This window comes from Rutilus rutilus, assembly GCF_951802725.1.
Source record: "Rutilus rutilus genome assembly, chromosome: 11".
In the NCBI taxonomy this organism is placed as follows: Eukaryota; Metazoa; Chordata; class Actinopteri; order Cypriniformes; family Leuciscidae; genus Rutilus; species Rutilus rutilus.
In genome coordinates this window covers 42,533,531-42,550,494 of record NC_140216.1, presented here as the reverse complement: position 1 = coordinate 42,550,494, position 16,964 = coordinate 42,533,531, and the positions used below count along the sequence as shown (strand labels likewise).

Sequence of the window (16,964 nt, the reverse complement as noted above, 5' to 3'; positions counted from 1 at the left end):
ATTTGATTTTTATTAATTATATAGAATTTCAAGCACCACAGAAGTGCTCGTCCCCACAGTCATGTACAGAGGGGGAAATGCTTTATTTTGAGGTCAATAACAGATTTTTACACCATTTAAAATACAATTATGTATACATAACTATCAAATATATTATGTAAATGATATATATATATAAAAAATGCAGAATAAATATTATTAAATTTATAATGAAATTAGTGGTCCCCTGGAGTTGTGTCACTGGTGTTACCGTTAAACAAAAATCTCTTATTTTGAAATAAAAATCACACTGATGACATCACTCGACTTTCTTCTTCCAATTTCCTGGATATCTATGAAGAAAAGCCCATGGTAGATCCACTGGCTCTTGTCAGTTAGCAGAAATCTTCTCATTTATCTCGTGATTTCATATGAAGCTTTTAGTTGAAGTCACTGGTATGACCTACTTTACTGTTGGGTAATTGTAAAAAAACTAGAATACAAATGGATTAAACTACTTAATTTAGTTAGTATACCATTATTGACAACATGTGGTTTGTTACCTTGCAGCAGCCATTTTGTAAAATTAATTTTTCATGAAAATTGTCACTGGTGTTACTGTCACTGGTGTCACCTTTCTTATGGGTAACACCAGTGACTTCCATTTAACTTTATTGTGTCACTGGTGTTACTGTCTTTTTTTTCTGTCACATTAATGCAATGTCACATGTGACATAGTAATATTGTTACATCCATTTAATTATGCTACTCAAAAGTTAAGATTTAAAGGATTGCATCATTACTTGATTTTAACTGGTTTTCAAATATTTTCATTGTTATAGCACATAGATGGTAGCGCAGATGAACTTCAATCAAGCACACTTTTAACAAACCCGATTAAAATAAATAAAACATAATCTCCTTATTTGTTGCATTATTATTATTTTTCGCTAACTCTGTCTACATGTGCTGAAAAAAAAGTGAAATAATATTTCATAAAAACCTTTAATATTGCCAAAGAAGTAAGGTAACACCAGTGACAAAAAATGGTACATGCGGTCTTTAAATAAATGTACAAAAAATATAAAAAATCATTAAGCTGTCATTTATGCGTATTCATAAAGTCAAAGGGTAATCTAATAATGTGGTGTAAGTTTAAATGTTAGAAAAAGAAATCAATTTTAAGACATTTTGCCATACCAAAAGTGGACGTTTCTGTAGAATGACCCTTTTATGGAAATACCTGACATGGCTTGAAAAACACAGGTAACTCAAATATCATTGCAATCATGTTTATTGTCTTCAAAACATCTTTATCTGCATGTTACAGCGCGATCTCTGTAGCTTTGTGTGTATCAGTGACGTCCTGGAATGTCACATGATTGGCTCTTCTTCATGTTCCATATATGGACTATTATTGTGCATGTAGCGCCCTCAGGCTGCTGGTATGAATTGAAAACACAGTATCAGAGTATACATCGACGCATTTGGGTATAATTTCAATAAATATTATTCCTGTCTATAGAAATCTGATGTAAACCTATGAGAATATATCAATATTTCTCTAAATCTTCACATTTTTGAGCTAAAGCCCTGAAGGACGTTGTTTTGTGTATCGCTGTCATGACGACAGCACGGAGTTTTTTATGAATGAAAGCGGCTGACGCGCATAATTCATATTAACCCTTTCACGCATAGTGGTCACTACAGTGGACAGCTATTAAAAATGCATTTTCTTGAATTTGCACGGGTTTTTATGGCAAAGTTGCACATCAATCTCTTCATTGGACCCTTGTGCATCATCCTATAAATTGCAATCAAGTGGCAAGCCTTTGTGTTTCGATTTTTCCCCCCTCCAAACTAAGATGGCCAAGGGTCAGTCAGACATGCCAAGTTGCTCCAGAATATCCACCCATTCCTTCGAATCTAGGAGACTCTTGGAGGTAAAAAAAATATTGCAGCATCAAGCAATATCTAATGAGTCATATCACAGTAAAATTTTCCAAGTTTTGATTTTAGATTGAGAGAAAACTCTGATTAATCACATGTCCACTGTAGTGGACGTCATGCATCAACTGCTATATTTCAGCTACAATTCATAATTATAATGTGAATATTGTTTTTGAAATTTAAAACTTAAAAACTTAATCTGCAGTGACTTTTTTACTGTAAATAAATGTACTTGTATTATTAGAAAGTAATTTTCATTGACATTGAAAAAAGTCATGTGATTACATATTATGTATGACACTTGTAATGCATTACTTTATTTGTTAGATCAAAAAGTAATCTGATTTCATAATGCACGTTATTGTAATGTGTTTTTTTACTCATAACATCAAAAAGTAATCTGATTACGTAATGCATGTTACTTGTAATGTGTTTCTTTACTCATAACATCAAAAAGTAATCTGATTACATAATGCATGTTACTTGTAATGCGTTTCCTTACTCATAACATCAAAAAGTAATCTGATTATGTAATATGCATTATTTTAATGCATTTCTTTACTCATAACATCACAAAGTAATCTGATTATGTAATGCATGTTACTTGTAATGCGTTTCTTTACTTGTTACATAAAAAAGTAATCTGATTAGGTAATGCACATTACTTGTAGTTAATTACCTGTTAGATCAAAAAGTAATCTGATCAGGTAATGCATGTTACTTGTAACACATTACTTTACTTGTAACATCAAAAAAGTAATCTGAATGGGTCATGCATGTTAGTTGTAGTGCGTTACCCCCAACACTGATCATTTCAGATGAGATTGAAAAAACGTATCGCTAGGTTTTCTCAGAGGAGGGCTATGATAGAAATGTGCATGTCCATCTTGAACATAATCAGAATTATCAGCTAATAAGGGTAAATCTCCATACTCTGGTGCACTGGAGGGAGCATCTGAGTGGTTTCCACAGTTGTACCTTGACAGACTGTAGAAAAATCTGATGGAATCACGTCCTCATGTTCTGATATCAAAGATACGCGAAGTGCAACTTGTATGAAGTTGTATGAAGCCTTTGCAATATTTTGCATTTAGATTTTTTGTATATATTTTATAGTTTTCACATGATTTGATATAATTGTATTGATTAGTTCGTTAAATTCACATACTTTATGTGTTTGATTATTGTCTTATATTAAATCTAGTATATCTTAAGTTTAAACCAAATGCATGCTGTCCACTCAAGTGGACATCTGAAGATCTCTTTGAAAAATTTGTAAAAAAATAAAATAAAAATCAATTCTTGTTTTTCATGCCCTAAGAGCAATAAAAACACATAGGAAAAAAAATCCTGACTGAGGATATCATAATTCATGCATGAAAGGGTTAAAGGTATCGACTCATTTTTTCATTTCATAACTCCTGACACAAATTAAGACATAACTGTCGCTATAAGTTTCTCAGAATACAACAGTGGTCAAATACTGAAACTTGAGTCTTATATCTTTTTAATGATGTATAGTTTGTCAAGGTATAACATTAAATCTGATAGTAACTTTGAACTATATAAAAAAAAAACGCTTCAGTGCGTCCGCGCACTGGCAACTGTTAACAGGTTAAATGAGCATTTAAACTGCAATTAATTAGCCAATAAGGGAAACCAATACATAAAATCGTATTGCGTGATCGTGACATGATTGTTGACATGAGATAGCTGCTAACCATATTGCGATGTGTCTGCTAGGCCCTATTACGTTATTAGCCTGTCGTTACAACATGCTTTATGTGAACATTCGTTGCTATTAAGCTGGTTTTTACGTCTGAAGCTAATGGGGGAATTTAGTTTCTAGTTAAACGCAAAGTTAAACTGTAAAAATGACTTTTTACACATTGACAGTAAGGCTTATTGCATAATGTGTATGCTCGATAACACTTCACTGAAGCCATATCATAGGCCTAACTATTTTTGCTTGGAGTGAGATTTGTTTTCATTGGGGGGATGTAATTTTTTTTATCTTGCATCACAAAAAGTATATTGTGATTGTCAAAACATTTTAGTAACTAAACTGAATTTTATTAGGTTTAGTGACGTTACAATGTTTATGGTACAATTTCTGGTAAGCTACGTTTTTTTTTATTATTGCTTGCAACAAATTTCACGATTTCAATTCAATTAAATTATTGTGATTTGATTTAATATTGACTCATTTGGATAAATATTAGGTACACAAGATAGGCGTTCATTTTTCTCAAGAAAAAAAACCCTCACCTAATGCTGTAAACATACAGAGAGCCCTATCAGCTGGTAGTAGGCTATTATTTAAGGTTAAATATAACTCAAATTAAATATAATGCGAATATAATATAAATATAATCAAATTATATATAAAAATATAATAAATACGTAATACAGTAGACATATTATTTAGCAAAATACTCTCTATAGCTCTTTTTTCTAGCCAACTAACGTGCTATAGCCCATATTATGGTCATTAAACGGCTTTTCTGAGGTAAATGTTGTGTGACATAATTGTTCTCCAGCTGTGTTATTGACCCTTTCCGCGGATGAAAAACTCTGATTGATCAATATCATGTTTGAGGAATATACATTTCGGTAAGTTGTACTGTTTCTTTCAACATTGTTCATTCGTGTTTATACTATTAGCTAGTAGAGATGATCGGGTCACGTGCGCTAGGGATCTGTCACGTCACATTTACAAGCGCCAAAACAGTGTTTATTGTTTGAATTTCGTAATAAAATGGACAGAATCTGAGAGCTGAGATTTGTTTTACATCATAAGTAACTGCTCTGTCTAGTTTGGCGGTCTCCGTGTCCTCTTTGCTTCGCGATTTTTCTGTGCGTGAGAAAATGGATGTGTGTCGTGAGAGCGTGTGAAAGTGTCAATTGCATGAGTCTCACGGTGAATGCGTAGAGTTGGCAGCTCTGCAAACATCACTTGATACTTGGAAGACTTTCATTTTCGCAGCACAATATGTTCAATCAACTTTACTAAAACTACTTTTGGCATATATAATTATATCAACTTTATTAAAATGACATTTGGCATTTCTATAACTTGTATAACTTGGCACTGTATGTCAGTAGATGTATATGAAGAGTTGAAACGCTTTGGTTTTATTTTTTGTTTTTTCACTATAACGGAAAAAGGCAAGGCAAAGATTTGTTTAACAACATATATCTTTACTAAGGGAGATGCAGGAGTTCAGCAATAGACAGTATAAGAAATGAACACAGCGACCCCATAGATTTTAAAGGGATACTTCACCTCTGGGAAGATGAATGTGTATTTAAAATAGGTAATTTAAGTAGAAGAAATGTGAAGAAATTTTTGAATTTGGAGCTTTCTAGACTGAGAAAAGCCAGAAAATGTATTGTTGGCTTATGTGGATGAAAGACAACAACTCCCAGAATGCACTTGCTTCGCTGCCTTAGGAGGCCACGCCTACCGGTAAGAGTGCGCAGTTGTAAACAACAAAGCTAGCCTACGTGATGAGTTTGCGAGGGATTTAGAGATCGTCCAAAATGTCCGGGATTCGGCTTTTGCGTTCTACAGTCGCCATTCATCATGTTTACTGTGGCGAGCAGGACGAGGCTGACGGCCGCGGGAGAACAGCGCGAGGCCGGTGGCGTGATTACTGAGACGCGCCGGGTCTCGCATCTCTCACGGAGGAGTGGAAATTTTTCTTAGCAATGGTCAAACGCTCATCAACCGATCACTTGTTTAGCGTTCATGTAAACACTATACATTCAAATTCACCAATCGGAATGAATTCAGTTAGATTGAAAGGTGTGCATGTAAACACTGAATGGCGACCGCAGAAAGCAAAAGCTGAATCCCGGACATTTTGAACGATCTCGCCCGCCGGACAAGTCCGGGAAAAGGAGGATGGTTACTTACTCAGCTTTCTCCTACTATTCAGCTTTCTCCACAGAACAAGAGCCTGCTAGCTTAGCTTCCAAAGAAAGACTGACTGTGTGTACATTCTGTGAGTGAGATCCCACCCTGTATGGGCGGGCTGAAAACATGCGGAACAACGCCATCTACTGGCTGTAGTCTTTAGCCTCTGTCCAGAAAATCCTCCGATGACGCAAAATGACGATTTTTGCGTCATCGGAGGATTTTTTCCAGACAAAAAATACATAAATCTCTTGTCTCAGGGGGATATGAGGGTGGAAAGCATGGTAATTCTAAAATACTACAGGTTTTCTACTAATACAAAGCTTAATGCTAAATCCTGAAGTAACCCTTTAATGGAGAAAAGTGAAGTCAATTAGAAGCACTCTCTTCCTGATGGTCGAGCGAACTGTGCAGACTCACACTGAGCTTGACGACGTAGATGTGACGTGAGCAGCCCGTCTGTCTTCTAGTAGCTGTGCCGAGAGAAATCTGAATCATTCCCTTCCGAATCTTGCAGAGACGGAGAGCGTGAGTAGGAGCTGTCCATGAGCTAGGAGCAGGAGCAACTTTATGATTCTCTATGGGCTTCTCCCTTGACTTCATCGGACTTTATGCCTCCACGTCCCCCTGATTAACTGCGAGCTTCTCCTGCTGTCCATACGGTAATCTCTCTACTGTACGACAGAGAGTCGCGTGGTTATGACGCAATCGTTAGCATATTTTTACAAAAACTGCTTCTACAGGGCCATAACGTAAGATACAAGGTAATGGAGCCTTTTATACATTGTCGTGTTTCTTTAGAAATAAATAATGGACAAATGGAGTCTTTAAACGCCTCAGATGTAAAGTTATTCGCTGTAAAAGTGACGCCAAAATGAATGGGAGTCAATGGAATGCTAACAGCAGGTGAAGGCTTGCCAATGGCGGCCCCCAGGGAAGGTTTAGATTTAGATTTAAAGCTACAGAGCACTATGTATAACCATCACAAACAACCATTCAAATGTCTCTTTTAATGTCATTTCAAACATCAAAAGGGTAAAGAAAATTAACTCTCGTCTTTCATGTTCTTCCTTTTGTTAATATTCTGTTATTGAACACGACATAGAGACAGTGCAGTCGAGCGATAGTGTCCCCCTGAACCATGTCATCCAGGCATATCGAGCCCCGGGACAAAACATCATCTACAGAAAGAGAAAACATCCCAACATCACTATCAGCATCAGAGAAGCTCAGAGCCGCAGTATCAGCTGATGACACATGGTGGCGCTGTTCTACAGCAAAACACATCAGCATTAAAATACACAGAGGAGGACAGAAACACTGGAGCTGACAGCCAGTCCAGCATTAAAGAAATATTATGTTTCACTCAGATATTTTTCAGCAGCTTCAACTCTGTTTGAGAGCTCAAGATTGCAGGAACAGGCCAATGATGAACTGGACAGAGAGAGAGAGAGAGTCCTGCGGTCAGTGTGTGATAGTGACGCTTGTTCTTACCGTTATAATGGAGTCTGGGTTTGGAGAAACACATGAGGAAATAAACAAACAAACTATGAGCATATAGGACAGTCAAATCTAAAATAATCATATTTTTCACATTTATTTCACCCTGTGTTTAATAATGTAGATCAGTTGAGAAAAATCTAATCTATTTATTTGCTCTTGTACATTAAGAGCACATTGCTATAATAACATGGACACTCAAACCCCATCTATGTTCCTGGTAGCAAATTCCTCTTAAACATCATTAAGAAACTGAAGGAATGGAGGAGAACATTTTCCACTAGAACTGCTTGTAAACTGGTCAGGATCACAGAACTAAAGGCCCAAATCACTGCTAAGGATCTGCAGAAGAATGAACTGCACAGGAGTCGAGCTGCACCGGTATTGATCACACACACATCATCTGCATGTAAGAGTCATCAGAAAGAAACCTGACCTGTGATCTCATCACTAAACCCAATGTCTGAGGTCTGCAAAAACACTTCCATAAGCCAGAGTCCTTTTGGGATGAAGTACTGTGGTCTGATGAAGTTACAACTCAACTTGTTGGCTACAATCTCCAAAGGTGTGTTTGGAGAAAAAGGGAGAAGAATGTGAAGAAAAGATCATCTTGCTGACTGTTAAACATGGCGGTGGATCTGTGATGCTTCGGGGTTTGTGCGGCTGCCAGTGGAACATGAAATATTGTAAAGCGAGAGAAGAACAGATTCTGCTAAACACCAAAAAACCCTGGAAGCTGAAATCCCACAGTCAGTGAAGAAACTGAATCTGAAGAGAGGTTGGGGGATTCATACGCCAAACATACTTCACCATCAACCTTCTCAAGAATTAAGACTTCATTTATTTGACCACAAATACAGTAAACACAGTAATAAGGTGAAATAATTTTACAATTTAAAATAATGGTTTTGTATTTTATTATATTTTTAAATATAACTCATTCCTGTGATCAAAGCTGAATTTTCAGCATCGGTCTTCAGTGTCACATGATCCTGATTCACTGCTGATTTGCTGCTCAAGATTTCTCATTATTATCAATGTTGAAAACATTTGTGCCGCTTCATGTGTTTTCGGGATTCTTTAATGAATAGAAAGTTCAAAAGATCAGTATTTGAAAATCTAAATTTAAAATAAAATTTGGTATATTTTTAATGTCGTTCCTTTCAGTTTTGATCAATTTAAAGCATCTTTGCTGAATAGAAGTATTAATTGCTTTATAAAGACATCTTTCTGACCCCAAACTTTTGAACGGTAGTTTTAGAAAGGATCTCAGCATCAGAACAGGAGACAGGGATGTGGATGGATGTGGATCAGAACAGGAGACAGGGATGTGCATCAGAACAGGAGACAGGGATGTGGATCAGAACAGGAGACAGGGATGTGCATCAGAACAGGAGACAGAGATGTGCATCAGAACAGGAGACAGGGATGTGCATCAGAACAGGAGACAGAGATGTGGATCAGAACAGGAGACAGGGATGTGGATCAGAACAGGAGACAGGGATGTGGATCAGAACAGGAGACAGGGATGTGCATCAGAACAGGAGACAGGGATGTGGATCAGAACAGGAGACAGGGATGTGCATCAGAACAGGAGACAGGGATGTGCATCAGAACAGGAGACAGGGATGTGGATCAGAACAGGAGACAGGGATGTGGATCAGAACAGGAGACAGGGATGTGCATCAGAACAGGAGACAGAGATGTGCATCAGAACAGGAGACAGGGATGTGGATCAGAACAGGAGACAGGGATGTGCATCAGAACAGGAGACAGGGATGTGCATCAGAACAGGAGACAGGGATGTGGATCAGAACAGGAGACAGGGATGTGGATCAGAACAGGAGACAGGGATGTGCATCAGAACAGGAGACAGGGATGTGGATCAGAACAGGAGACAGGGATGTGCATCAGAACAGGAGACAGAGATGTGCATCAGAACAGGAGACAGGGATGTGCATCAGAACAGGAGACAGAGATGTGGATCAGAACAGGAGACAGGGATGTGGATCAGAACAGGAGACAGGGATGTGGATCAGAACAGGAGACAGGGATGTGCATCAGAACAGGAGACAGGGATGTGGATCAGAACAGGAGACAGGGATGTGCATCAGAACAGGAGACAGGGATGTGCATCAGAACAGGAGACAGGGATGTGGATCAGAACAGGAGACAGGGATGTGGATCAGAACAGGAGACAGGGATGTGCATCAGAACAGGAGACAGGGATGTGGATCAGAACAGGAGACAGGGATGTGCATCAGAACAGGAGACAGGGATGTGGATCAGAACAGGAGACAGGGATGTGCATCAGAACAGGAGACAGGGATGTGCATCAGAACAGGAGACAGGGATGTGGATCAGAACAGGAGACAGGGATGTGGATCAGAACAGGAGACAGGGATGTGCATCAGAACAGGAGACAGGGATGTGGATCAGAACAGGAGACAGGGATGTGGATCAGAACAGGAGACAGGGATGTGCATCAGAACAGGAGACAGGGATGTGGATCAGAACAGGAGACAGGGATGTGCATCAGAACAGGAGACAGGGATGTGCATCAGAACAGGAGACAGGGATGTGGATCAGAACAGGAGACAGGGATGTGGATCAGAACAGGAGACAGGGATGTGGATCAGAACAGGAGACAGGGATGTGGATCAGAACAGGAGACAGGGATGTGGATCAGAACAGGAGACAGGGATGTGGATCAGAACAGGAGACAGGGATGTGGATCAGAACAGGAGACAGGGATGTGGATCAGAACAGGAGACAGGGATGTGGATCAGAACAGGAGACAGGGATGTGGATCAGAACAGGAGACAGGGATGTGCATCAGAACAGGAGACAGGGATGTGGATCAGAACAGGAGACAGGGATGTGGATCAGAACAGGAGACAGGGATGTGGATCAGAACAGGAGACAGGGATGTGCATCAGAACAGGAGACAGGGATGTGCATCAGAACAGGAGACAGGGATGTGGATCAGAACAGGAGACAGGGATGTGGATCAGAACAGGAGACAGGGATGTGGATCAGAACAGGAGACAGGGATGTGGATCAGAACAGGAGACAGGGATGTGGATCAGAACAGGAGACAGGGATGTGGATCAGAACAGGAGACAGGGATGTGGATCAGAACAGGAGACAGGGATGTGCATCAGAACAGGAGACAGGGATGTGGATCAGAACAGGAGACAGGGATGTGCATCAGAACAGGAGACAGGGATGTGGATCAGAACAGGAGACAGGGATGTGGATCAGAACAGGAGACAGGGATGTGGATCAGAACAGGAGACAGGGATGTGCATCAGAACAGGAGACAGGGATGTGGATCAGAACAGGAGACAGGGATGTGCATCAGAACAGGAGACAGGGATGTGGATCAGAACAGGAGACAGGGATGTGGATCAGAACAGGAGACAGGGATGTGGATCAGAACAGGAGACAGGGATGTGGATCAGAACAGGAGACAGGGATGTGGATCAGAACAGGAGACAGGGATGTGGATCAGAACAGGAGACAGGGATGTGAAAACTGATGCATTATAACAAAAGTTTGTATGTAGTAAACATCATGTTTAATCAGTTAGGCTGTGAGTGTCATCCTTTGGTCTAACCTATTCTAGTATCCAGTGACAGAACTGAAATGTCATATTTATCACTGAATTCAGTGTAGTAATATAATTCACAAATAAGATAAGATACAAGCACTGATTGTGTTTGTGGGCTTGAGAATGAAACATCAATTTAAAATCTCAGTGTAGAAAAATATTCCGGCCTGATTTAGAACATTTTATGAGAATGAAAATTTTCATCATAATATATGACATATAATTTTGCTTCATATCACTACTCATCATTATCTTACCACAATGAAGGTATTTATAGCATTTCAAATATTTAACTTACTTCCTTGTTAACTGATAATGACTGAGTGTGAACTAGCAGAAATATAATAAATATTGGAATAAAAAAAACCAACATTTTCTCATGTACATTTTTAGATGTTTTATGATCATGTTTAATCAGATTCTCATAACAGGGATTTGCACTGGGTATATTTTGTAAATGTTTATTGATATTATGTGATTATGTGATATTATACACACTATATTTATGTGATATTATACACACACTCAGATTGCCTTTAAAAGTTCAATCCAGTACTGTGATGTAGAAACAGGAATTATAAAATACAGAATTATATTCAGTTCAAACTGAAGGAAGCAGAATTACAGACACTGACATGGTCTTACACACACAGCTGTTTCTTCATACAGACACTTGAATCAGTTAAACGTCACGACTGAAAGATTAACTCTTTCTCTCCCAGCGTTTCATTTTCACAAAACTTTCATGGCCCCATAATACTTTATTGTATGAATATCTGAATATGCAACATAAAAAAAAGAAAAAGAACAGACCCTCTGTCTTTAAACAACAACAAAAACGTTTTATTCTAGCATCATACTTTTCTTTCTTTTACCAACCCTTGAATGTGGGTAAGTTTTCTAAAAACGGTAACATTTTGAACAAAAAGCTGAGAAAAACAAAGTTTGTTTCGACTGTACAGCAGATCCAGAAGAAAATAGTGTCATAGTCCAGCTTAAGTAAGTTCAGTGTTGTAAAAAAAAAGAATTAATTTAGTTCATTTATCTATACAGCTGCTCTGGAGAAAAAAGTGATGTCATCGCCCAGCTCAGTTCAGTTCTTATATAATGGTGTCAATGCAGATCAATAATATTGTTGAATATTAAGTGTCCTCAACTAAGCAAGCCAGAGGCGACAGTGGCAGGAACTCAAACTCCATCAGTGACAGAATGGAGAAGAAAACCTTGGCAGAAACCAGACTCAGTCACTCAGTTCTCCTCTGACCAACGAGCGAACAGTGTATGATTATGATTCAGGCATTACAGGTCAGAAGTCAGATTGGATCTGAACATTCAGAATATTTATCCAGTTCCATCTGGTTGAAGGTTTCCTTGTTTGACTTTGGATGAAGGATTGGATCATTCTGTGAAGTTACACACACATGTGTGTGTGATGATCACTGTGGGTTTGTGTCTGTTGATTCTGTTGAATGTGATTGTGTCTGTAGAGGCTCTTTATTCTCCATCAGCTGATCCAGAGAAGGTCAGACTAACATCTAAAACCTGTAAGTAAAACACAGACAGTCAAATGTGTGTGGCATTATTGCATTATCAACTTTAGACCAACTAAAAGAAACTACTTGGATGATTAAGTGAGAGATTATAATATAATACTGCGATAAACGATTGTTAAAGCTCTTTTTAAACATTCAGATTAAGATTTTGCATCTAAATCACCATGAATGATGACCCTTGACCCTTATCTATAACCCTGTATGACTGTCCTCTTTCTGTGTCACTGGGTCAGTTTTATTTATTATAAAGAAAGTAGAGATAAATATTTACCATTATCTTCTATTGAAATTGACATTCTCTCAAAATACATCATTTACGGTTAAAAAGACAATGATAAAAGCAAAATATTGAATTGTTTTGAAATAAAAAGAAACTTACTTGTTACTATAAACTATTATAAAAAAAAAATGAATCAAACTCTTATTAAACATGTTTATAGTGTGTAATTCACCATCGCAAGGAAAGTAAACTAAGAAACTAAATTAACTTTCAATTAAAATATGAACAGTTGTAATCATCACTACTCACAGAAGCGTCTCCAGTTTATAATGAGGATCCTCCTCCAGATCAGAGAGCAGCTTCACATCTGAGTAACTTAGATTATTCCCTGACAGACTCAGTTCTCTCAGGTGTGAGGGGTTTGATCTCAGAGCTGATCTCAGAGCAGCACAACCTTCATCTGTAACACCACAATACCTCAACCTGTAGAGAACAATGACACTCTTCAGTCTCTCAGTTCAGGATCTACAGCTCAGATCAGCAGAACTTCACAATCAGAGACTTAATCCACGGCACCATTAACAGGTCCAGTCTAAGGTTCAGACCCGCTTCTACAAACTGCTTGAGCGGGTTAGTTTCCATTTGATAAAAATTGCAAGAATATTAATGTTTTATTAAAGTACTCAAAAATCATCAACATATCTGTATATGAACATGGTTGTCACATCTTTACATCATTCAGGCATGTTTATACTATCATTAATATTGTAAAATTATGTCAGACACATTTTTAAGAATCTAATGAAAATAAAAGCAACATAAAAATAGTAATTTCACAGAAGATTTTTTGTATGACAATCATTATTTACCATATGAGACATTTTATACAATCTTACCCGAGTATCTCCAGTTTACAGTGAGGATCCTGCAGTAGATCAGAAAGCTGCTCGACTCCAGAATCTCCTACTTTATTCCATGACAGATCCAGTTCTCTCAGGTGTGAGGGGTTTGATCTCAGAGCTGAAGTCAGAGCAGCACAACCTTCATCTGTAACACCACAATCACACAACCTGTAGAGAACAATGACACTCTTCAGTCTCTCAGTTCAGGATCTACAGCTCAGATAAGCAGGAACTTCACAATCAGAAAGAGAGACTTAATCCACGGCACCATTAACAGGTCCAGTCTAAGGTTCAGACCCACTTCTACAAACTGCTTGAGCGGGTTAGTTTCCATTTGATAAAAATTGCAAGAATATTCAATAACACTTTATTTAACAGTGTCCTTGTTGCATATGTTACATGTACCTACCATAGTAATAACAGTAAATTATGCATAATTACATGCAACTAAACCTCAACCAAATCCTTTAAGTACAAGTAGTTGCTTAATATTACTCAGTACTTACATAATACATCATTACACTGTAACAATGACTCCTTAAAATAAAGTGTAACCGAATATTCCTTTTTTATGCAAGTACCCAAAAATCATCAATATATCTGTATATGAGCAGTTGTCACATCTTTACACCATCCAGTCATGTTTATACTATCATTAATATTGTAAAATTATTTCAGACACATTGAAAAGAATCTAGTGAAAATAAAAGTAACAGTCCCATTAGTAATTTCACAGAAGATTTTTTGTATGATAATCATTATTTACCATATGAGACATTTTATACAAACTTACCAGAGTATTTTCAGTTTACAGTGAGGATCCTGCAGTAGATCAGAAAGCTGCTCGACTCCAGAATCTCCTACTTTATTCCCTGTCAGATCCAGTTGTCTCAGGTGTGAGGGGTTTGATCTCAGAGCTGAAGTCAGAGCAGCACAACCTTCATCTGTAACACCACAATCCCTCAACCTGTAGAGAACAATGACACTCTTCAGTCTCTCAGTTCAGGAAACACTGCTATAAATGATATTATAAATATGAATTTCTCCTTAAAGGGATAGTTCACTTTGAAATACATTTTTGGTATGTTTTAACTTACCTCAAGGGCATCCAAGATGTAGGTGTCTTTGTTTCCGCAGTAGTTTCAATTTTGATATTTTTTGGTCAAACCGTTCTTGTCTGTCAGTCATATAATGCAGGTCTATGGTCACCACCTCAAAGAGCATGAGACGTCTGCGCACACGTCACACACCAGGAAGCTTGCGTGCCCTCAGATCACTTGGACGTGGTTGTGTATAAGAGGTAAAAACTATATAAATACTGTTCGTTTTCTCACACAAACCGCTCGTTTCGTGTCTTCAGCCATCAATGTGTACTTACGATGGGGAATTGTTTAATTTGGACTCTGTGCATGCTCTTTGAGGTGGTGACCATAGACCTGCATTATATGACTGACAGACAAGAATGGTTTGACCAAAAAATATCAAAATTGAAACTACTGCGGAAACAAAGACACCTACGTCTTGGATGCCCTTGAGGTAAGCTAAAACATACCAAAAATGTATTTCAAAGTAAACTATCCCTTTAACATATTTGTATATGAAAGCAGTTGTCACCTCTTCAAATCATCCAATCATGTTTATAAGCATCAAAAACTATCAAAAGTAAAATGACTTCAGAAGCTTTGGAAAGAATCCACTGAAGATTAAACATCCTTTTTAGTTACTTGGTAAACTTTTTTTGTATATATCATTTTTGTATATCATTCATTATTCACCACAGGAGAGAAACTGATGACGTTGAGACTTTTATAAAATCTTACCTCAGTTTCTCCAGTTTACAGTGAGGATCCTGCAGTAGATCAGAAATCTGCTCGACTCCTGAATCTCCTACTTTATTCCATGACAGATCCAGTTCTCTCAGGTGTGAGGGGTTTGATCTCAGAGCTGATCTCAGAGCAGCACAACCTTCATCTGTAACACCACAATCCCTCAACCTGTAGAGAACAATGACACTCTTCAGTCTCTCAGTTCAGGAAACACTGATATAAATGAAATAATACATATTCATTTCTCCTTTTACAGTATTGCTTAGGTACGAAAGCACATGCTAAACTCATAAATGGGATCATGTTTTATCAGTGTAATGATTGTTGTCAGTGTGACTTACTGAACTGATCTGGATTCTTTAACCACAGGCAGCAGCTTCTGAAGAACTTCATCTGCTGTATTTTGTGCTCCAATAAACTGTTTTAGATCAAAAACCTCCATCTTCTGCTCTGATGTCAGCAACACATAAACCAGAGCTGACCACTGTGAAGAGGAGAGTTTGGTTTCTCCTATTTCTCCAGATTTCAGATAATCTTGGATCTCCTGCATCAGAGAATCATCACCCAGTTCATTCAGACAGTGGAACAGATTGATGGATCTCTCTGGAGAGCGATTCTCCCTGATCTTCTGTTTGATGATCTGAACTGTTTCCTCTTTGTTGTAGGAGCATCTTCCAGTCTGTGTCAGTAGTTCTCGTAAGAGAGTCTGGTTGGACTCCAATGAGAGACCCAGAAGGAAACGCAGGAAAAGGTCCAGATGTCCATTCTTACTCTGTAAAGCCTCATCCACAGCTCTCTGATGCAGCTCAGATAATGAAGGATATTTCATCTGGTTTAAGATTTTAGAAAAGAAACTTTGTTTGGTTGTGTCAAACACATTTCTGTTCTCATTTGTAAAGTGAATGTGTGCATATAGAGCTGCTAGATGTTCCTGGATGCTCAGATGAACAAAGCAGAAGACTTTCCCCTGATACAAGCCCAACTCCTCTCTGAAGATCTGAGTGCACAATCCTGAGTACACTGATGCTTCTGCCTCATCAATGCCACACTCTCTCAGGTCTTCCTCATAGAAGATCAGGTTGCCTTTCACAAGCTGCTGGAAAGCCAGTTTCCCTAGTTTGAGAATCATGTCTTCATCTTTCACTCTCTTCTCATAGTCCTTCTCATGTTTGATGTTGGTCTGAATGATCAGGAAGTGTGTGTACATCTGAGTGAGAGTCTTGGGAATCTCTCCTCTCTCTGCTTCACTCAACATCTTCTCTAGAACAGTGGCTGAGATCCAGCAGAACACTGGGATGTGGCACATGATGTGGAGGCTCCTCGAGGACTTCAGGTGTGTGATGATTGTATTGGCCAGACTCTGATCACTGATTCTCTTCCTGAAGTATTCCTCCTTCTGTGGCTCATTGAAGCCTCGTACCTCTGTCACTCGATGGACACACTCAGAGGGGATGAGATCCGCTGCTGCTGGTCTGGAGGTGATCCAGATGAGAGCAGAGCGA

The 16,964-nt window shown here is 38.4% G+C and overlaps 1 protein-coding gene across 1 annotated transcript in view; it reads right to left on the bottom strand.

Annotated features, from left to right (window-relative positions):
• Positions 1-11,345: 11,345 nt before the first annotated feature.
• LOC311300298 (protein NLRC3-like) overlaps positions 11,346-16,964 on the bottom strand; it is a 7,766-nt gene continuing 2,147 nt past the window's right edge. The window contains exons 3-8 of the mRNA XM_084424525.1: positions 15,804-16,964; positions 15,457-15,630; positions 14,430-14,603; positions 13,631-13,804; positions 13,044-13,217; positions 11,346-12,503 (exon numbers count right to left, since the gene is read on the bottom strand). The exon at positions 15,804-16,964 is cut by the window's right edge and continues 609 nt beyond it. Coding sequence (XP_084280651.1) covers positions 12,497-12,503; positions 13,044-13,217; positions 13,631-13,804; positions 14,430-14,603; positions 15,457-15,630; positions 15,804-16,964 — 1,864 coding nt within the window. The 3' untranslated portion in view covers positions 11,346-12,496. The remainder of the gene's footprint in view (positions 12,504-13,043; positions 13,218-13,630; positions 13,805-14,429; positions 14,604-15,456; positions 15,631-15,803) is intronic.